Source organism: Saccoglossus kowalevskii, chromosome 21, assembly GCF_978046115.1.
Source record: "Saccoglossus kowalevskii chromosome 21, keSacKowa6.1, whole genome shotgun sequence".
In the NCBI taxonomy this organism is placed as follows: domain Eukaryota; kingdom Metazoa; phylum Hemichordata; class Enteropneusta; family Harrimaniidae; genus Saccoglossus; species Saccoglossus kowalevskii.
The window spans coordinates 3,607,983-3,632,288 of NC_140661.1; the positions used below are offsets into that span (position 1 = coordinate 3,607,983).

The window sequence follows — 24,306 nt, forward strand, 5'->3', positions numbered from 1 at the left end:
TGTCTGACTCGTTACCGTTTTGAAAACTAGCAATTTTGGCATTTTCATCTGCCGATTGTGCCTAATTATAGCTAGCTGATTCCTTTATATATTTGTTTTCAATAGCTTTGTACTTTTCGATGCCCCTACAAATGTTATATAACAGTATTTAATGTGAAAACTTCCCGAATTGCATGAAAATCATTGTCATAATAATTGTCTATAATTTTACATTTTTAAAAAGCTTGAACCCAGAATGGAGCACAGTGTAAATTTCTTGATGGCGCAGAATGAGAAGCACAGCATGAGGGGTGCAGAATGATGGCACAACTAGGTGGCGCACAATGCTTATTTTAGGAAATGCACCGGCGCATTCCGGTGGTACAGAGAACGATTTTGATCCTCACACATACCTCAACAAACACATAATTGTTGATCCTTGGAGGGATTTTTGTAAGGGTCACCTCTGCGAGAGGTAAAATGTATCTTATATATAAACATGTCATGAAGACTTACCGTCACATGTAGTGCCATTAAGGTGATAACCAGTATGGCATTCACATGTAAAGTTTCCCATTGTATTGATGCAATCTGCATTTGTATCACAATTGTCAGCGTTATCATGGTCATCGGGTAGTTCACACTCATTAATATCTGAAATATAATACCAACACATAACTGACATAATGATGTACGTAATAATGTTTAAATAATTACTTATAAATTCATCATTAGGGACGAACAATGTTCACTTCTCATATGTGTGATGATATACTATACTTTAATATCAAGTATATGGAAAGTATCAGCTATAAGGCTTGGGAAATATTACTATACTCGTTCAAAGAATCCAATAGCAAATCGTAATTGAAATGCTCTATTTATAAAATAATGTCACTAAATCATCGCCAGTTGGCATATCACTTGTAATTCTTATCATATCAATGTTTTACCAAAGCAATTGAAGCCATCTCCAGTATATCCTTTGATACATATACATAAATATGAACCATCAGTATTGACGCATTCACCATGTTGCTTATGACAATTATTATCTGTTTCATTGTCACATTCGTCCATATCTGAAAAAAAAGATTGATAACATAGACTTGTGAACTGATTAAATTATTTAACCTGTTGCGTACAAATAGTTTCCTTAATTTTCCTTCCTTTTCTTAATTTTATAACAAACAAGGAAAATATGCTTTTAATAATTTGATCTAAAAATTGTTAATTTTGTGGATGGTGACTGAAATTGACTTTGTCACTTAAGTTTTGAAATGTACAGTAATTAGTAATACATGTAGAGGGCTACCACACAAGTTGTGTGTTACATAATGAAAACCGCATATGCATCAGAAGTAAATGTATGAAATTTTGTGATTTGAGAAATTCTTACAAATTAGTGATCGTCTTGGTCAGTGTTTTTACTTATTTGGAAAGCATATATAGAAATACTGTAGAAATACAATTGACTCAGATTGTAATATCTTGACTCTAGCAGAGCTGAGAATTCACTTTTGTCTAGATCTTCATTGCATATCGCCGTACGTGGTTATAAAAGTTGCATACCCTTACAATAATCACATAATTCATATCACAAATTATACTGACAATAAATAGAAATGATTTTTATCTACCTGTACAATTCCCGTTGTCTTTTCCATATCCTATTTGACATGAACAATTATACGACCCATCCGTGTTTGTACAAACTGAATGTAATCCACATATACCATCATCATTGTTACATTCATTTTCATCTGGGAAAAACAAAATAAAAAAAATGAAAAAATAATTCTACTATATATTACAATTTCATGTAGTAATGAAGTAAAGTATACTAACCGACACAGAATACTCCATCGCCAGTATAGCCAGTTGTACATTCACAAATATATGACCCATTCGTGTTTGTGCATTTGGCGCTGTCATCACATGTACCATTATTATTACATTCATTGATATCTGTAAAATGAATTATTATTATTTGGCATAAATGAATAATAATAATAATTTCTCAGTCAAACATGACATGGGGTAAACTAACCTTGATATATTAACATTCAAAAATCACATACCTTTACATCCTGTACTTGTGTTCAAATAACCATCACTACATATACATTGGAAGTCACCAATTTCATTTACACATAGTTCAGATTCTTGAGAACAGTTGTGAGTACCAGTCTCACACTCATCTAAATCTGTTACATTATATAAGTATATGACATGTAACACATATAAATCAAATAGTCAAAAATATGCTGGAGAACAAATAGCTTTATAATTAACCCGATCTGTAACTGAGCCTTTATACATCTGTTAATAAGCATCAATTTGAATTAATTTATTAGTTATGACATGATAATGATGTCATCTCATATTTGTTATGGATACAAGTGATGTCATGGGCTTAATTCTCATTTAATTAAAAAAATAATTCAATGTGTTCACACTCACTTGTATCAACAATCTCCATGGATGGTAATATTGATATATAGAAATGATAGTTGGTTTAATAATGTATGAATATATAATTTGCAACATAGTGAGATGTTTTGATACATTCTGTATCATTGATTCACTTATAACCAATTAAGGTTTTGCGCATAACAGGAACTTTATGTACATAATATAGGCTATTGCACAGAGACAGGGTCCTTAGCACCAAGAGCCAAATGATTTCCAAGACTTTTCCCCACCATTTCCCAAACTCTCTTGCATTTTTCCAAGACATTTTGACCTTTAATTCAGGCCAACATTATCACCAAAGCTCATCAAAGTTCTGAGGATATGATAGTTCCCTGGAGAAAATAGGTTTCTAAAATAAATTATTAACTATGAAGAAATTTGAAGGCTTTTCAAAGATTTTTTTATTTTTCCTGTAATTTACAGACAACTCAAAGACTTTCCAGACCTCAAAAAATCCAAAGACTTTCAAAGGATTTTCCCACGGCTATTGACACTGAAAGAGGTTGGTATGAACCAGTTCTTCATACCCCAAGATAAAATAATGGTGTTGTTTGCTAGTTCTGTTATTAAATATATGACGTCACAGTGTGGCGTTCTATACAGCAATATTTTATTACCTGAACATGTCCTAAGATCATCATTCAGTAGGTAACCATAGTGACAAGTACAATCATATCCTGGTGTTATGTCAACACAGCCATGGTCACAGTATTCAGTATGGGCATCGATATCTGTAGTACATTCATTAATTGCTGTGTAAAGAACACAATAATGAGAGTGAAAACATATACATAATGTCACATGGCTTCTTTGAGATAATTAAATTCAGACAATGTTTTCATATTTAGACGATTAGTACTGTACTTACGAATACAAACAGTATCGTTATTAATATCAGGTTTATATCCTTTCCAGCACATGCACTTTTCCTCAGTACCATTGTTGTTGGCGTAGCAGGTTGCATTGATGCACTGTGTTCCATTGGAACATGTATTATTTGCTGTGGAATAAAATAAAAGATGTAAACTTCACATTTGTTATGCATATTTGCACAATCAACATGTTTTTATAGTCGACACAGTGTTTTCAAAATACCACCAGTATATTTATTGAGACAGCCAATGGAACTTGTTGACCAATTTACATATCTTGGTCACAAGCTTACTAGTGATTTGAAGGATAACACTGATATAGATCATCAGAAACGTCTATTTTGCATCAGGGCTAATCTTCTATTACGGAAATTTTCAAAATGTAGCTATGAGGTCAAACTTTTGTTATTTTAATAAAACTTTCTGTTATAACTTTTTTTGCTGTCAACTATGGTGCTCCTTTCAGAAGTCGAACCTTAATGCTTTGCATGTATTTTATAATAACTTGTTTCGCCGCTTTTTTCGTTATCCACGTGATTATAGTGTAAATCATATGTTTGTATATAATCATGTCAAGTCTTTTTACGAAATTTTTAGAAATCTTGTATTTTAATTTTGAGAGCGTATATACACCTCGGATAACAGTCTGTTGGTGAGCTTATGTAACTCTGATGTTCATTGGAAGTCTGCCTTGTTCCAGCATTGGAATAATATTTAATTAATATTGCCATACATATATTTTTTGTTCATTTATTTATTTTTCATACTTAGTAGTTTTATATGGACTTTCAAATGTTTGACAGTCTGAAATAAAGATAAATAAATAATAATAATATTTCCACTAATTTTTACAACAACTTGAGAAACTCCTAAACTATACACTTCCTGAAATTTTTAATATAGAAGGAATGTAATACTATAAATAATTAATCGTTTGTTTGTTTTTTAAACTTGGTAAACAAGCAATTTGCGTTGTTCTAGTGTGTTACTATTCATAATCATTGTGACTCATAAATGACCAAAGTACATATTTTATTTGTGTTCAAAATCAAAACAATGAACATTTAAGGTTAATTCAGCTCCTAACCCTGTACATGGTGGAATTGTTTTACATTGTTATTTTATAGCTTTAATAGTGCATGTGCAAATAGCATATGATAATGCAGTACTTGAATGACTTGAATTGATGAAGTTTGAAATGAATTGCTCAAAGCATGTACCACCGATACATGTACTAGTATGTCTAAAATAGAAAAATGGCCGCCACTCGGTCATCTTTAGTGGAATTTACAAATTGAAGTGTCATGGATCAAATACCCATAATGATTAATCCTTCCGCCATATTAAAATTAAGGTGCAATATGAAAACATGTATTATTAAATATTATTGCTTGACACGGCATGTTGAGAACGAATTGGTTTAAGATTTATGGAAACAGACTACGAATATTGCCTTTGCAGCATGTCCTGTTTAGCACTATTTTGATGAAAAATTAAAAACACTAACTTTTCAGTCTATTTATTCATTCACTTGTTTACTAACATAAACATGTGAAGCCATATAACGGTACTCACCTACACAGGTTATGCTATCAACATCAAGATAAAAACCTTCTTCACATTGACACATGTATGGCTCTGGATTCTCAATAGTTTGCTCGAGGTCTATGCATATTTGTGAACAGTTATCGGTTTGAAACAAACACTCATTGGATGCTGTAAAATGATTGATATTTTAAACATTAGAAACATATTATAATTTTAGTATCTAGAACACAACCCATCGGTTAAATTTGACAACAATCATAATCAAAACATGTGTATGCAACTCCAGCTAATATAATAATAATAATAATAATAATTTATTGACACAACACCGATATAGTACAATACGGCAGTATGGCCACTAAATACAACTATTAACTACATTTAAAATAGAATTAACATATTTGGCGAAAAGTATAAGATGAGTATCTAAAGCACTTAACAAATAAATGAATTTACATTCTTGATTTATATATATATATATAGTGTGTATCTATTTATTTCCACTGTATTTAAGGCTCCATACGAAATAATCCACACAGGAGCAATATCATAATCAAGAATAAACTCTACTGATTTACAAACATTAAACATGGATTACATACAAAGTCTGCTAATAGAACAATGTTCAATACACAGTGCTCAGTTATGTCATGTAAATACATACATAGTCTGCTAATAGAACAATGTTCAATACACAGTGCTCAGTTACGTCATGTAAATACATACATAGTCTGCTAATAGAACAATGTTCAATACACAGTGCTCAGTTATGTCATGTAAATACATACATAGTCTGCTAATAGAACAATGTTCAATACACAGTGCTCAGTTACGTCATGTAAATACATACATAGTCTGCTAATAGAACAATGTTCAATACACAGTGCTCAGTTACGTCATGTAAATACATAGAAGTCTGCTAATAGAACAATGTTCAATACACAGTGCTCAGTTACGTCATGTAAATACATACATAGTCTGCTAATAGAACAATGTTCAATACACAGTGCTCAGTTACGTCATGTAAATACATACATAGTCTGCTAATAGAACAATGTTCAATACACAGTGCTCAGTTACGTCATGTAAATACATACAAAGTCTGCTAATAGAACAATGTTCAATACACAGTGCTCATTTACGTCATGTAAATACATACATAGTCTGCTAATAGAACAATGTTCAATACACAGTGCTCAGTTACGTCATGTAAATACATACAAAGTCTGCTAATAGAACAATGTTCAATACACAGTGCTCAGTTACGTCATGTAAATACATACAAAGTCTGCTAATAGAACAATGTTCAATACACAGTGCTCAGTTACGTCATGTAAATACATAAATAGTCTCCTAATAGAACAATGTTCAATACACAGTGCTCAGTTACGTCATGTAAATACATACAAAGTCTGCTAATAGAACAATGTTCAATACACAGTGCTCAGTTACGTCATGTAAATACATAGAAAGTCTGCTAATAGAACAATGTTCAATACACAGTGCTCAGTTACGTCATGTAAATACATACAAAGTCTGCTAATAGAACAATGTTCAATACACAGTGCTCAGTTATGTCATGTAAATACATACAAAGTCTGCTAATAGAACAATGTTCAATACACAGTGCTCAGTTACGTCATGTAAATACATACAAAGTCTGCTAATAGAACAATGTTCAATACACAGTGCTCAGTTACGTCATGTAAATACATACAAAGTCTGCTAATAGAACAATGTTCAATACACAGTGCTCAGTTACGTCATGTAAATACATACAAAGTCTGCTAATAGAACAATGTTCAATACACAGTGCTCAGTTACGTCATGTAAATACATACAAAGTCTGCTAATAGAACAATGTTCAATACACAGTGCTCAGTTACGTCATGTAAATACATACATAGTCTGCCAATAGAACAATGTTCAATACACAGTGCTCAGTTACGTCATGTAAATACATACATAGTCTGCTAATAGAACAATGTTCAATACACAGTGCTCAGTTACGTCATGTAAATACATACAAAGTCTGCTAATAGAACAATGTTCAATACACAGTGCTCAGTTATGTCATGTAAATACATACATAGTCTGCTAATAGAACAATGTTCAATACACAGTGCTCAGTTACGTCATGTAAATACATACATAGTCTGCTAATAGAACAATGTTCAATACACAGTGCTCAGTTACGTCATGTAAATACATACAAAGTCTGCTAATAGAACAATGTTCAATACACAGTGCTCAGTTACGTCATGTACTAAATACATACATAGTCTGCTAATAGAACAATGTTCAAGACACAGTGCTCAGTTACGTCATGTAAATACATACAAAGTCTGCTAATAGAACAATGTTCAATACACAGTGCTCAGTTACGTCATGTAAATACATACAAAGTCTGCTAATAGAACAATGTTCAATACACAGTGCTCAGTTACGTCATGTAAATACATACATAGTCTCCTAATAGAACAATGTTCAATACACAGTGCTCAGTTACGTCATGTAAATACATACAAAGTCTGCTAATAGAACAATGTTCAATACACAGTGCTCAGTTACGTCATGTAAATACATACAAAGTCTGCTAATAGAACAATGTTCAATACACAGTGCTCAGTTACGTCATGTAAATACATACAAAGTCTGCTAATAGAACAATGTTCAATACACAGTGCTCAGTTACGTCATGTAAATACATACAAAGTCTGCTAATAGAACAATGTTCAATACACAGTGCTCAGTTACGTCATGTAAATACATACAAAGTCTGCTAATAGAACAATGTTCAATACACAGTGCTCAGTTACGTCATGTAAATACATACAAAGTCTGCTAATAGAACAATGTTCAATACACAGTGCTCAGTTACGTCATGTAAATACATACAAAGTCTGCTAATAGAACAATGTTCAATACACAGTGCTCAGTTACGTCATGTAAATACATACATAGTCTGCTAATAGAACAATGTTCAATACACAGTGCTCAGTTACGTCATGTAAATACATACATAGTCTGCTAATAGAACAATGTTCAATACACAGTGCTCAGTTACGTCATGTAAATACATACAAAGTCTGCTAATAGAACAATGTTCAATACACAGTGCTCAGTTATGTCATGTAAATACATACATAGTCTGCTAATAGAACAATGTTCAATACACAGTGCTCAGTTACGTCATGTAAATACATACATAGTCTGCTAATAGAACAATGTTCAATACACAGTGCTCAGTTACGTCATGTAAATACATACAAAGTCTGCTAATAGAACAATGTTCAATACACAGTGCTCAGTTACGTCATGTACTAAATACATACAAAGTCTGCTAATAGAACAATGTTCAATACACAGTGCTCAGTTACGTCATGTAAATACATACATAGTCTGCTAATAGAACAATGTTCAATACACAGTGCTCAGTTACGTCATGTAAATACATACAAAGTCTGCTAATAGAACAATGTTCAATACACAGTGCTCAGTTACGTCATGTAAATACATACAAAGTCTGCTAATAGAACAATGTTCAATACACAGTGCTCAGTTACGTCATGTAAATACATACAAAGTCTGCTAATAGAACAATGTTCAATACACAGTGCTCAGTTACGTCATGTAAATACATACAAAGTCTGCTTATAGAACAATGTTCAATACACAGTGCTCAGTTACGTCATGTAAATACATATATAGTCTGCTAATAGAACAATGTTCAATACACAGTGCTCAGTTACGTCATGTAAATACATACATAGTCTGCTAATAGAACAATGTTCAATACACAGTGCTCAGTTACGTCATGTAAATACATACAAAGTCTGCTGATAGAACTATGTTCAATACACAGTGCCCAGTTACGTCATGTAAATACATACATAGTCTGCTAATAGAACAATGTTCAATACACAGTGCTCAGTTACGTCATGTAAATACATACAAAGTCTGCTAATAGAACAATGTTCAATATACAGTGCTCAGTTACGTCATGTAAATACATAGTAGTCTGCTAATAGAACAATGTTCAATACACAGTGCTCAGTTACGTCATGTAAATACATACAAAGTCTGCTAATAGAACAATGTTCAATACACAGTGCTCAGTTACGTCATGTAAATACATACAAAGTCTGCTAATAAAACAATGTTCAATACACAGTGCTCAGTTACGTCATGTAAATACATACAAAGTCTGCTAATAGAACAATGTTCAATACACAGTGCTCAGTTACGTCATGTAAATACATACAAAGTCTGCTAATAGAACAATGTTCAATACACAGTGCTCAGTTACGTCATGTAAATACATACAAAGTCTGCTAATAGAACAATGTTCAATACACAGTGCTCAGTTACATCATGTAAATACATACAAAGTCTGCTAATAGAACAATGTTCAATACACAGTGCTCAGTTACGTCATGTAAATACATACAAAGTCTGCTAATAGAACAATGTTCAATACACAGTGCTCAGTTACGTCATGTAAATACATACATAGTCTGCTAATAGAACAATGTTCAATACACAGTGCTCAGTTACATCATGTAAATACATACAAAGTCTGCTTATAGAACAATGTTCAATACACAGTGCTCAGTTACGTCATGTAAATACATACAAAGTCTGCTAATAGAACAATGTTCAATACACAGTGCTCAGTTACGTCATGTAAATACATACAAAGTCTGCTAATAGAACAATGTTCAATACACAGTGCTCAGTTACGTCATGTAAATACATACAAAGTCTGCTAATAGAACAATGTTCAATACACAGTGCTCAGTTACGTCATGTAAATACATACATAGTCTGCTAATAGAACAATGTTCAATACACAGTGCTCAGTTACGTCATGTAAATACATACAAAGTCTGCTTATAGAACAATGTTCAATACACAGTGCTCAGTTACGTCATGTAAATACATACATAGTCTGCTAATAGAACAATGTTCAATACACAGTGCTCAGTTACGTCATGTAAATACATACATAGTCTGCTAATAGAACAATGTTCAATACACAGTGCTCAGTTACGTCATGTAAATACATACAAAGTCTGCTGATAGAACAATGTTCAATACACAGTGCTCAGTTACATCATGTAAATACATACAAAGTCTGCTAATAGAACAATGTTCAATACACAGTGCTCAGTTACGTCATGTAAATACATACATAGTCTGCTAATAGAACAATGTTCAATACACAGTGCTCAGTTACGTCATGTAAATACATACAAAGTCTGCTAATAGAACAATGTTCAATATACAGTGCTCAGTTACGTCATGTAAATACATAGTAGTCTGCTAACAGAACAATGTTCAATACACAGTGCTCAGTTACGTCATGTAAATACATACAAAGTCTGCTAATAGAACAATGTTCAATACACAGTGCTCAGTTACGTCATGTAAATACATACAAAGTCTGCTAATAAAACAATGTTCAATACACAGTGCTCAGTTACGTCATGTAAATACATACAAAGTCTGCTAATAGAACAATGTTCAATACACAGTGCTCAGTTACGTCATGTAAATACATACAAAGTCTGCTAATAGAACAATGTTCAATACACAGTGCTCAGTTACGTCATGTAAATACATACAAAGTCTGCTAATAGAACAATGTTCAATACACAGTGCTCAGTTATGTCATGTAAATACATACAAAGTCTGCTAATAGAACAATGTTCAATACACAGTGCTCAGTTACGTCATGTAAATACATACATAGTCTGCTAATAGAACAATGTTCAATACACAGTGCTCAGTTACGTCATATAAATTAATAAACCACTAACCGTTACAGTGAATACCATCTGCAAGCAGCACAAACCCAGTCTGACAAGAACATACATATGTACCATCAAAATTCTCACAATCGTGTTCACATATGTCCAAGTCACATTCGTTGATGTCTAGAAAATTTTATTTAATTAACAAGATTAACATCAATCAGTGAGGGAAACTCCAAACCTATCTGTTTAATGATACAATTATTATCTCTGTACTGAATATCTACCAGGCAGGAAATATGTATTTAGGTAAAACAATTTTAATATCATTAGTGAAATAATATAATATATATAGAATATAAACTTACAAACTGTTTAAGACAAGATAGAGATTTCTCAATACATTTAACTATTACATGGAAATAATTAAATAAGAACACATAGAATTCCAACTGAACAAAGTAGACATCAGAGTTACAAATGAACAAAGGAAATGCAATTACTACAACCAATTAGAAGAACTGCATTTTTTCACAGAATGTAAATTATACACAGAAATAATCAAAGAAAGCTTAGAAAGAACTCCCATGTGCTGAGAGTATTGGAGACACATTAAATATGATTCGAAATTACTTAGCTGAAAACTAATTATGCAAATCAGAAAATTAATATGACCAGATTTGAGTGTAAAACTAATGAGGTCTGCGCAATGTAACAGAAAATCTATGTCTCCAAGTTTATCTGAAATGTGATTAGAACCAAAAAATTATGAATTATTATGCTTATTAGGGAATTAATATGAACAGATTTTTACCCCAAACTAATTAGGTTTGTACATTGTCCTAGAGCATCTTTGTACTAAGTTTCATTGAAATGGAATAATTAGTACCGTGAAAACTCCAAAATTTCGACCCCTCTAAAAATTCGATTGGCTATTTATTTGCCGGGTTTCGGTGTTTTATTTACCTCCAAATTTTCGACTCCACTAAAAATTGCCGACTCATTCTTATTCGAAAATTGCGACCAGTTTTAGTTTTCCCCCAAACGAAAAAAAAAAAACGATGTGAGCGTTCAAACGGGACCTTCCTCAAAGGCATGAATCCGGGTTTCTGATTGACTGAGAGATTTTTATTTTATTGGTAACGAAAATATATTCTAAATAAACGAAGTTTCAAATAAAAACGAACACAAAAATCTCGGCATGCTGCGTTTCTGAATTGTTGATTATTACTGTACTCAGTAGTGATTATAATAATGTACACAAAATAAATTTGTTGAATGGTTATGAAATACAAATAAAAGTCAACTAAGTTTCATCGTAAGCGAATGATTCCGGTCTCGTATAAACGTTTGATGCTGTAGGATATCCGCCATGTTCTCTTAGGTCAAATAGGTCAAATCGCTAATTAACCAATCAAAAAGCTGGATGATGCCAACGTGTTCAAATTACCATAGCTTATTTAAATATGTTAATGTTATTGAACGCAATGCGAAGAGATTGATGTTGTAGTACGATATTTTGGCTTGGATTTTGATGCGAAAACGGCATGATTTTTTTTTAAATAAAAAAATTAGTTGTTTTTAAAAAATAAACTGGTCATCTGAAGAATAATTTAACATTGTTCACAGTGATAACAGCTCATTCTCGAAAGGAAGCTTACCCGCTCACGCTAGTCACGATAAAAATCATACACGTGTACTCTTGAATAGACAGACGTCAATGACTACGGTAAAACTTAGACTCTATTTTAGCCGGCAGGATTGATTGAAATGTCCGAAAAATGACGCCAAAATACACCTTAAAAGTCCCATTTTATTTTCTTAAATCCCATTTTATTTTTTAATCCAAGGGCGAATTTACGGCAGAATTTGGTCCCTCAAATAAGGGACACGTGAGCTTTGATTCTAACCGGATACATTGCACTGGGTCGGGGAGATAGTTTGCTAAACTTCCATGTATCTTTTGTCCAATGGGTACCTGTACTTCGAACATTCGCAAGTTTTCCTAGGTAGTGCGAGACAGCTTTGTCTTTTGACCTATTAGTTTTGTGCTGACCTCTTCTGCGCGTCTTGATGTTTTGTTTTGCTTGTCATAATACTCACTGATTGATGACTTTGTTTAGATTTTGAGTTACAACTCGGCCACGACTCTAAAAACATGTCACATTTCTACCGCAAATTATTTAAAACCGGTCGAAATTTTGGAGTTTTTACGGTACTTTAGATATCAGTGTGAAAGCTTAAAATTGGTTAATTATGCAAATTAGGTAATTAATATGTACAGATTGTAACCCACAATTATTCAGGTCTGTCTATTGTCCTACAGCATCCATGTACATTCATTGATATGTGATGTATAGTACCTGAGATATCAGTGTGAAAGTTGGTTAATTATGCAAATTAGGTGATTAATATGCACAAATATTTACCGGAAACTAATTGGGTCTGCATAATTCTAGATTCATTGAAATGTAAATGATTAGTACTTTAGATATCAGTAGAAAAGCTGAAATTAATTATGCAAATTAGGTAATTAATATGCACAATTATTTACCCTAAAACTAATCAGGTCTCTGCATAGTACTAAAGGATCTATGTACCAAGTTTCATTGAAATGCGATGATTAGTACTTGAGATACCCATGGAAAAGCTGAAAATTAACTAATTATGCAAATTAGGTGATTAATATGCACAAATATTTATCGAAAACAATCAATCTCTGCATAGTCCTTGAGTATGTAAGTACCAAGTTTCATTGAAATGTAATGCTAACTACTTATATCAAATGCTGAAAATTAATTAATTATGCAAATTAGGTAATTAATATGTACTGATATACCATAAAAACTATCAGGTCTGTGCAGTGTCGTATGACATCTATGTACCAAGTTTCATTTGAAATGTGATGATTAGTACTTGAGATATCAGTGGAAAAACCGAAAATTGACTAATCATTATGCAAATTAGGTAATTAGTATCCACGGATTATTACCAAAAACTAATCAAAACCTAGCATTAGTTCAGAGCATCTATGTACCAAGTTTCATCAAAATCCAATGAGTGGTTGTTTAGATATCAGTGGAACAGTCATGGAACCACTAAAAAATAGCTAATTATCATGTAAATTAGGTAATTAATATGCACGGATTTTTACCAAAAATTAATCAAATCTGCGCATATGTTCAGAGCATCTATGTACCAAGTTTCATCAAAATCCAATGAGTGGTTCTTTAGATATCAGTGGAACAGTCATAGAACAGCTAAAAATTAGCTAATTATCATGCAAATTAGGTAATTAACGAGCATGGATTTTTACCAAAACCTAATCAAATCTGCGCATTGGCCCAGAGCATCTATGCACCAAGTTTCATCAAAAACCGATGTATGGTTCTTGAGATAGCAGTGGAACAGTCGGACACACATACACACATACACACATACACACATACACACATACACACATACACACATACACACATACAGACACACTAACTGCAAAGACTCCCATTTTGTGCTTCGCACATGGGAGTCAAAAATGAAGCTTTACCCATTCTATTCTCAGAAACATTAAAGGCAGTCATTCATTTCATTAACATCATTAGAGACAACAATAGCCAGTAAACAGATGCTTTTTAAAGACTCAATTGTCTCTGTTTTATTACATTATTTATATTTTTCCGCTCAAAAATGTTTTTTTTTTCAGCTGTAATAATGTATCTTATCTTATATCAGTAACAAAACAAAACATACCAGTACAGTGTGTACCATTGCCTCCATAGCCTGCATTACACTGACACAGGAAACTACCTTGACTATTCAAACAAGTCGCTTCCTGGTGACAACCAGCTCTATCAGGTATTCTGCATTCATCAATATCTTAATAAAAATGAATAGATAAATAAATGAAATACAGATATACATTAGTGATATCTCAACTTATTGGTCTATTTTGTCTGTGAAGTAATACTCGGTTTTACATATATCACAGAAAAAAAAATGACATTGCTTGAAAGCAGGAGAAGTTTAAGGTTGATGTTAGCACAGGACTGTATGGAAAAGATAAGAGTCCCTCCCCAAACACCCTCTATGGTTCAATTTTCTATCCCATAATCCTTTGCAAAATCCAATATGTTGGAAACACATTTCTTTCCTATAATAACATCACACAAGAGATGTGACAAATATATCAGATGATCATTTTTGGGAATGTGACCTTATAAATATGCATAATGAACTATCCTCCCTTCCAATTGGTTGTTTAATGAGGAGTCAGAGAATTAATCATTTATTTTACGCTGACGATATTGTAGTATTCAGTATAGGAGCGTATGGTCAACAATTATTGGTTGATACTTGCGGACGGTATGGCAAACTTAACTATCTTTTTTAATTTGCGTCCTTAGCTGTTAAATGTCATTTATTTTCTGTATTTTGTGATATTCCGTATTGTGCATTTTTGTTAATCTTTATATTAGATCTTTTGATGAAATTCTTTGGAAAAAGACATTTAGCTTTATGAGTAGACTGCACCTTTCATCTAACCCCCATTGTAACAACATTGTACATTTCAATTCATTCCCAGAGTGTGGTATGGAAATTATGGGAGAAGAGGATTTTTTGATTTGTATTTTAATAATAATAATAATAATAATAATAATAACTATAATTCATGCACTGTACAGATAAAGATATGTAGCCAGTTCTATATTGAAGATGTCAGGTAAGCAGCCTGACTAACCTATCAGATGACCATCTATGGTCATGTGACCTCATTAATTATGTTAGCAACAGTGAAACAAAGTGGTAATTTACGACATCATAAACTATTGTATGATGTATTGCCCTTACACCACCGTAGATTCTCAATAAGCACTCCTCAGTTTTCAATAAAAACTCGATACATAGGTTCTCTGTGTTACCGTAATCCATAAAAGTGATTACAGTAGTTCAGAATTGAAATCCATTCATAGTTATTAAGCACATCTCAAAAACACAGGCAACCTGATGGGTGAAATGGCTCCTACATGTATGTTTCAGCAGAGTATAAGATTATACAATCAAATATATTTCCCTTGCTTTGGTTAGATAAGAATTTTTGTTTTTTTGGCAAATTATATTGCACAGCTATATTTAGTCCACAGCTACTGTTTCATGTACCTTCATACTCTCTCTCATCACACACAAGTTCTTCCGAAGCTTTTTTTGCAATGTAATGTATCTTGCTTAAAGTCTATAAAGTTCATAATAATGAAATAATCTAATTTAATAATGTGAGCACATATTTTGAATAGCACAGGGTGTGTGATTGTAGAGAACAGTTTATTACTACAAATTCTTACCTGTACATGTTGTACCATCGCCAGCATAACCCTCTCTACAGTTACAACGAAACGATCCTTGTTGATTTGTACAATCAGCATTAACATCACAGTTGTCTTTGTCTTCATCACACTCATCGATATCTATGGAAACAGATTAGTGAGCAGTTTATTGTTTACAACATAAGTTGTTTGTAGAATACCACATCCACCTTCACTTTGTAAATAATTAATCATATTCATACATACTATAAATGATTCAAAGTATTTGCAAATAGAAATAACCAATGTTTATACCCGTCTCTGGTCTATCAATATATTTACAAAATACCATTTCTTTAAGAAACATCTTCTGCTTACAACTTCTGGAACATCACATAACTACACAAATATTTTTATATTTCATGTTTGTTTTTTTCAAAATCTACTAAACACTGAATTATTTTAATAGTAAACTGAAAAAAAAAAATGAAAATTTTACACAGTAATTTTATTTATTGTTGTGCTTGGTATATCGCTAATTCTCACCATAAGGGTGACCTTATTTAAATAATAACATGTGGGTTACCATTATTTCGTATCCTTACACAAATTGTTAACATCATACGTTCTGTATGCTGCTGGACCAATTTGTGTGATTTAGATTTGTTATTATGTTATTTATTTTTTAGTTGTTACTTTAGTCGACATAATCAAACAGATATAATGACAGTAAAATTTACCTGTGCACACACTGCCATTACCACTGTATCCCTCTCCACACCGACAATGGTAACTTCCGAGTGTATTGGTACACACAGCGCCCTCTTTGGCACAGTCGTTATTTCCAGTCTCACACTCGTTGGTATCTGTGTACATGATAAATAAATAAATGAATGAATGAATGAATGAATGAATGAATGAATGAATGAATGAAGGAAGGAAGGAATGAAGGAAGGAAGGAAGGAAGGAAGGAAGGAAGGAAGGAAGGAAGGAATAAATAAATAAATAAATAAATAAATAAATAAATAAATAAATAAATAAATAAATAAATAAATAAATAAATAAATAAATGTTGACACAACCACTAACATGTTCATCTAAATATCTTTAAAAAAATCCACATACTGTATCAGTAACTTGTTGATATTTGTTGATGAATATTTCCTGTACAGTTAGGATTGTTTCCAAACTTATCCGTTGTTGTACAGTTCTGAACGTTTCCATTCTATACCTGTTATTGATGGAATATTTACCTGTACAATTGCGACCATCTCCAAAGAATCCATTATTACACATACATGAATAACTGCCTTCCATTTCCTCACAAGTTGCCCATTGAAGATGGCAATCATTTGATGTAATACCACTGCATTCTTTTACATCACTACACGAAGTGCCGTTACCAGTCCAACCAGTGTCACAGATACATCTAAATGATCCTTCAGTGTTATTACATGTGGCGTGTGTGTCACAGTTGTCAGAGTGTCGTTCACATTCATTTATATCTGCAATATTAAAATGACATAATCAGAAATCTTACCATTACTTTGATTCATAAACAGCACTATGAGACATATTAAATTAACTGCATAAACAAAAGCCATGCATGACACAGTTCCTGTTGATTATCAAATTTACATGTAAGATATATAGTTTTGTTTATAGTAATATAGTTTGAACACAAACATGTCAGAGATATGGATCCAGAAGCTGATGCTTGATTATTAAGATTTTTTAACCAAAAATGATTGACATTCATTCATCTTGTATCTGATTATCAAACAAGTACTTGTCCTTATTTATAGATATTACGGTACTCTGGAACAGCATTATTTAAAACAACATAGATAGCAGTCGGCCATTTTGAATACACCTATATATCTATAACATGTATAAAACGAATATATAAAATTTGAACATAATCAGTCAAAGCATATCAGGAACCCATAATTTCTAATGTATGTACCAAGTTTGAACAGAATCATCTATAAACGCCAAGATCCAGTTCTGGAATGCCAGAAATGCTTGATTTTTGATGATTTTTTTAGTACAAAAATTTGACATGATCTATAATGAATATATAAAATTTGACATAATTAGTCCAAGCATGCCAGAGATATGGCATTAGAACCACATTCATTAAAACTAAATGGTCCCCAGTCGGCCATTTTGAATCCAATCTAAAAATAATATGACTGTCTTCGAACAGAGACTTAAAAGCACATATAACATTGAGTTTTCCCAACATTAACGATAATTAATCTTTCCACCACCAGTTTCCTATTTTTATCACAAATTCACAAAACAATCCTGTTTATAGTCTGCAATTTCCTTCCGCAGATTGGGACAAAAATAGCCAAATTTTATGAGTAAAAACTGAAAATTGACTAAAATTTTGCCTGTTGGCACCAAAATTAGGGTTCATGAGTCCCAAGCAACCATTTCCTCACATTTTATGGTGATTCAAATAGACTACCACTTTGCAAATTTTTATGATGATTATTTATTTTCAATACCCTAAAAGTGATTGTTGTAAGACGTTCCAGGACATCTTTCAAATTCCATGACTTTGCAGCATATTCCAGGGCTGCATGAACATTTGTTCCAAGACATTGTCTTAATCTCAAAAAACATGTTTTCCATTAATTTAGTTCAAACTATTATACATTATTATTCAATTGTATTACATTAATTTCCATGTTGATAGTGCCAGTTAGGCTTCTTATAAAAAACAAATGTAATTCAATGAACCATAAATTTAGCTTAGCTTATCAAGTTCACTAACACATCGATTTCATTACTGTGGAATACTTTATTTTCGCTTGGAATTAATTTTCACTATTTTCGCTGAAGGAATGATTCTGTGAAAATAAAATCCAGCGAATATAAATGTACCTTTTTTCTGATATTTACATTCAACTCGTCATGAATCAGTTAAAATAAATTCCATAAAAAACTACCCAGTCTAATCAGCAATCAAAGAAAGCTTAGAAAGAACTCCCATGTGCTGAGAGTATTGGAGACACATTAAATATAATTCGAAATTACTTAGCTGAAAACTAATTATGCAAATCAGAAAATTAATATGAACAGATTTGAGTGTAAAACTAATGAGGTATGCGCAATGTAACAGAAAATCTATGTTTCCAAGTTTAATGGAAATGTGATTAGAAACAAAAAATTATGAATTATTATGCTTATTAGGGAATTAATATGAACAGATTTTTACCCCAAACTAATTAGGTTTGTACATTGTCCTAGAGCATCTTTGTACTAAGTTTCATTGAAATGGAATAATTAGTACTTTAGATATCAGTGTGAAAGCTTAAAATTGGTTAATTATGCAAATTAGGTAATTAATATGTACAGGATTTAACCCACAATTATCCAGGTCTGTCTATTGTCCTACAGTACCCGAGATATCAGTGTGAAAGTTGGTTAATTATGCAAATTAGGTGATTAATATGCACAAATATTTACCAGAAACTCATTGGGTCTGCATAATTCTAGATTCATTGAAATGTGATGATTAGTACTTTAGATATCAGTAGAAAAGCTGAAAATTAATTATGCAAATTATTTATTAATATGCACAATTATTTGCCCTAAAACTAATCAGGTCTTTGCATAGTCCTAAAGGATCTATGTACCAAGTTTCATTGAAATGTGATGATTAGTACTTGAGATACCCATGGAAAAGCTGAAAATTAACTAATTATGCAAATTAGGTGATTAATATGCACAAATATTTATCAGAAACAATCAATCTCTGCATAGTCCTCGAGTATGTAAGTACCAAGTTTCATTGAAATGTAATGCTCACTACTTATATCAAATGCTGAAAATTAATTAATTATGCAAATTAGGTAATTAATATGTACTGATATTACCATAAAAACTATCAGGTCTGTGCAGTGTCATATGACATCTATGTACCAAGTTTCATTGAAATGTGATGATTAGTACTTGAGATATCAGTGGAAAAACCGACAATTGACTAATCATTATGCAAATTAGGTGATTAATATGCACAAATATTTATCGGAAACAATCAATCTCTGCATAGTCCTTGAGTATGTAAGTACCAAGTTTCATTGAAATGTAATGCTCACTACTTATATCAAATGCTGAAAATTAATTAATTATGCAAATTAGGTAATTAATATGTACTGATATTACCATAAAAACTATCAGGTCTGTGCAGTGTCATATGACATCTATGTACCAAGTTTCATTGAAATGTGATGATTAGTACTTATATCAAATGCTGAAAATTAATTATGCAAATTAGGTAATTAATATGTACTGATATTACCATAAAAACTATCAGGTCTGTGCAGTGTCATATGACATCTATGTACCAAGTTTCATTGAAATGTGATGATTAGTACTTGAGATATCAGTGGAAAAACCAAAAATTGACTAATCATTATGCAAATTAGGTAATTAGTATCCACGGATTATTACCAAAAACTAATCAAAACCTAGCATTAGTTCAGAGCATGTATGTACAAAGTTTCATCAAAATCCAATGAGTGGTTGTTTAGATATCAGTGGAACAATCATGGAACAGCTAAAAATCAGCTAATTATCATGCAAATTAGGTAATTAATATGCACGGATTTTTACCAAAAACTAATCAAATCTGCGCACATGTTCAGAGCATCTATGTACCAAGTTTCATCAAAATCCAATGAGTGGTTGTTTAGATATCAGTGGAACAATCATGGAACAGCTAAAAATCAGCTAATTATCATGCAAATTAGGTAATTAATATGCACGGATTTTTACCAAAAAACTAATCAAATCTGCGCACATGTTCAGAGCATCTATGTACCAAGTTTCATCAAAATCCAATGAGTGGTTCTTTAGATATCAGTGGAACAGTCATAGAACAGCTAAAAATTAGCTAATTATCATGCAAATTAGGTAATTAACGAGCATGGATTTTTACCAAAACCTAATCAAATCTGCGCATTGGCCCAGAGCATCTATGCACCAAGTTTCATCAAAAACCGATGTATGGTTCTTGAGATAGCAGTGGAACAGTCGGACACACATACACACATACATACACACACACACACACACACACACACACACACGCACACACACACACACACACACACACACACACACATACAGACACACTAACTGCAAAGACTCCCATTATGTGCTTCGCACATGGGAGTCAAAAATTAATTCCAGTTAAAATAAAGTATTTTACAGTATAACATAGCAATAATTTATCAATCAAACGAACATTAGAAAATGTATTCACCCATAAAATGAATCTAAATAAACAGCATACCTGTGCAGTTGTGATTATCCTGGCTGAGTTCATAACCTTGTAAACATGTACATTTGAATGACCCTACCAAATTTGTACATTGAGAATTCAGACCACAGGGACTGTTTATACATTCATCAGCATCTACACACAGTGTACCATCTCCCATAATGTCATCATATCCAACATTACATGTACAGTTGAATCCACCCATTGTATTGATACATTCTGCTCTGTCATCACAGTTATCTTCTGCCTGGTCACATTCGTCAATGTCTTCAGTATAGAAAAGCAAAAAATAACATTTAACAATGTTGATAAGAAAACTTACATTACTAATAACAATCAATGTTGCTAACAAAATAGATATAACAAAATATTCATTAAAAACAAACGGCCTGAAAGAACATATTATTTTTACCAAAAAAGACAAAATTATTTGATAAACACAAACATAAAAGTGAAGATATCGCCACGAATAGAACAAATCTGGCAGAGGACCACCCAAAGTACCTACATATCAAATATGAAAGCAATTGAGCTGGTAGTTTTTAAGAAGAAGTAAAAAATGTAATTATTGAAGGACGACGGACAGACGACTGAAATCATCTATATGAACAACTCCGCTCTGTCATCTACGTCATCTGCCTACAATGACAGAGAAGCTAAAAATATTTAACAATGTTATAGTATAAAATTATTTGTTGAACTCACCGTCACATGATTTCATGTCTTCATTTAAACGATACCCCTCATAACATCGACATAGGTAACTCAACAGCGTATTTTCGCATCCTTGTTCACAGAAAGTATTGGAATCATCATCAGCACGGCCTTCCGAACATTCGTCAAAATCTTCAAAAAAAAAGTTGCTTGTTAAACATCTGTAATTATAATATTCCAGGATATATAGTATGATTTCTAATCATTATGCTTAGATTAGTCTTATTCAGTTCTACTAACAGTATGGAGGTATGCTGTTATTATCTTGGTGTGTTCATATTATTTTCCATGAAATACTTTGAGGATAATTTGTCCAGGCGCATTGAAATACACTGTCAAAATAAATAAATTATACAAATAAATATTGGTGCGAAAAACAAAGCAAACAAAGGTCTTAGAATTTCATAGGAAATTATTTAATGAAAAGTAATGACAGAAATATAATAAAACTTTTAGGGGAATTTTTACATAAATCATTTATTTTAAGAAATGAGCTTTTTTTGGATATAATACTTTGACTCTTTTTTTCTATTTTTTACGTTATCGTACTTTGATTTTTTTAATCACTTATATATTTATTGCTGTAAACCAATAGAACATTTGTAATTCTAAGGATGCAATAAAGTTATTATTATTATTATTATTATTATTAGGACAAATAACTAACTAAATATTTAACAAATGATAAATAAGCACTTAGCATTGCATTAACCTCATATTCAGCTTCCTGGACCCCAAATATTAAAAAGGGTTAAGTAGTCAGATTGATAACAAATATTTACAAAATACATTGTCAATTCCTAATAAGGACTCATGAAAATGTTAACCCAATTTCTGCATTCTCAAGACAAGCTCCACTATTTCAGCAGAATAAAGTCTAGCAATATTAAGTGCAGGCTCAGTACATATAAACATATGCTTTATTCACACGGCAGCATTCTATCGAAGCCGAACTATTACTCCCCCCCCCCTATTAACATTAGATTATCTCCAATGCACAGTCGTGGCTGAATTAGAGCCAAGATCTGCCAGAGTTCAATTCAGTACGATCAGAGCTGAATGGAAAGGTGCCATCAAATAACTAGTATGAATAAAACATGACTGAAAACTTGTGCTGTTGATCACATGGAATGATGCTGTTGATCACATGGAATGATGCTGTTGATAAAATGGAACGATGCTGTTGATCACATGGAACGGTGCTGTTGATCAAATGGAATGATGCTGTTGATCACATGGAATGATGCTGTTGATCACATGGAATGATGCTGTTGATCACATGGAATGATGCTGTTGATCACATGGAATGATGCTATTGATCACATGGAATGATGCTGTTGATCGCATGGAACGATGCTGTTGATCACATGGAATGATGCTGTTGATCACATGGAATGATGCTGTTGATCACATGGAATGATGCTGTTGATCACATGGAATGATGCTGTTGATCACATGGAATGATGCTGTTGATCACATGGAACGATGCTGTTGATCACATGGAACGATGCTGTTGATCACATGGAATGATGCTGTTGATCACATGTAATGATGCTGTTGATCACATGTAATGATGCTGTTGATCACATGGAATGATGCTGTTGATCACATGGAATGATGCTGTTGATCACATGGAATGATGCTGTTGATCACATGGAATGATGCTGTTGATCACATGGAACGATGCTGTTGATCACATGGAATGATGCTGTTGATCACATGGAACGATGCTGTTGATCACATGGAACGATGCTGTTGATCACATGGAATGATGCTGTTGATCACATGGAACGATGCTGTTGATCACATGGAACGATGCTGTTGATCACATGGAATGATGCTGTTGATCACATGGAACGATGCTGTTGAGCTCGAAGAAAAAAAGTCTAAGTCTGACCATGGAGGTAGAAAAGACAATGCACTGGTTTTATGGTTTAAGTACTAGTACTTGTATATTGAATAAATAGAAAACATGGCAGCTAAAATTTATTACATCCTATTTGCTTAAGTTATTGTCATGCAAAATTAGCATTTTGTAATTGTTCAACTGTTGTGATATGTTGTCTAAACCTAGTAGGAACATGTCACCATACCATGGCCGCTTCCATGATTTTTATCTTCAGTGCCTTTAAAAAGTTTCTTCCATTTCCAATCGATCTGTTCAGTGGTTCTTTCAAGTTTTTGTCGCAAACTTTCATAGATCATTTTTGTGTTTCTCGTTGAGCTATCAATCTGTCGCAGTATGTCTTTACTCAGCCAAATAGATATTAGGGCGCGTACGTCTTCGCCAAGCCGAAAATTGAGTGGAATTTTGAACAATTGAAATGCAAGGTCACTTGAAGAAGAATTTTGAGGGCGTCATT

At 32.5% G+C, this 24,306-nt stretch overlaps 1 protein-coding gene across 1 annotated transcript in view; it reads right to left on the bottom strand.

The window, feature by feature from the left end:
- Window positions 1-24,306, bottom strand: part of LOC100367371 (uncharacterized) — a 115,818-nt gene that overhangs the window by 22,639 nt on the left and 68,873 nt on the right. The window contains exons 30-44 of the mRNA XM_085495397.1: window positions 21,935-22,075; window positions 21,242-21,496; window positions 17,184-17,435; window positions 16,671-16,796; window positions 15,970-16,092; window positions 14,381-14,506; window positions 10,697-10,813; window positions 4,902-5,042; window positions 3,323-3,454; window positions 3,072-3,206; window positions 2,061-2,186; window positions 1,828-1,947; window positions 1,620-1,742; window positions 933-1,061; window positions 496-633 (exon numbers count right to left, since the gene is read on the bottom strand). Coding sequence (XP_085351523.1) covers window positions 496-633; window positions 933-1,061; window positions 1,620-1,742; window positions 1,828-1,947; window positions 2,061-2,186; window positions 3,072-3,206; window positions 3,323-3,454; window positions 4,902-5,042; window positions 10,697-10,813; window positions 14,381-14,506; window positions 15,970-16,092; window positions 16,671-16,796; window positions 17,184-17,435; window positions 21,242-21,496; window positions 21,935-22,075 — 2,184 coding nt within the window. The remainder of the gene's footprint in view (window positions 1-495; window positions 634-932; window positions 1,062-1,619; window positions 1,743-1,827; window positions 1,948-2,060; window positions 2,187-3,071; window positions 3,207-3,322; window positions 3,455-4,901; window positions 5,043-10,696; window positions 10,814-14,380; window positions 14,507-15,969; window positions 16,093-16,670; window positions 16,797-17,183; window positions 17,436-21,241; window positions 21,497-21,934; window positions 22,076-24,306) is intronic.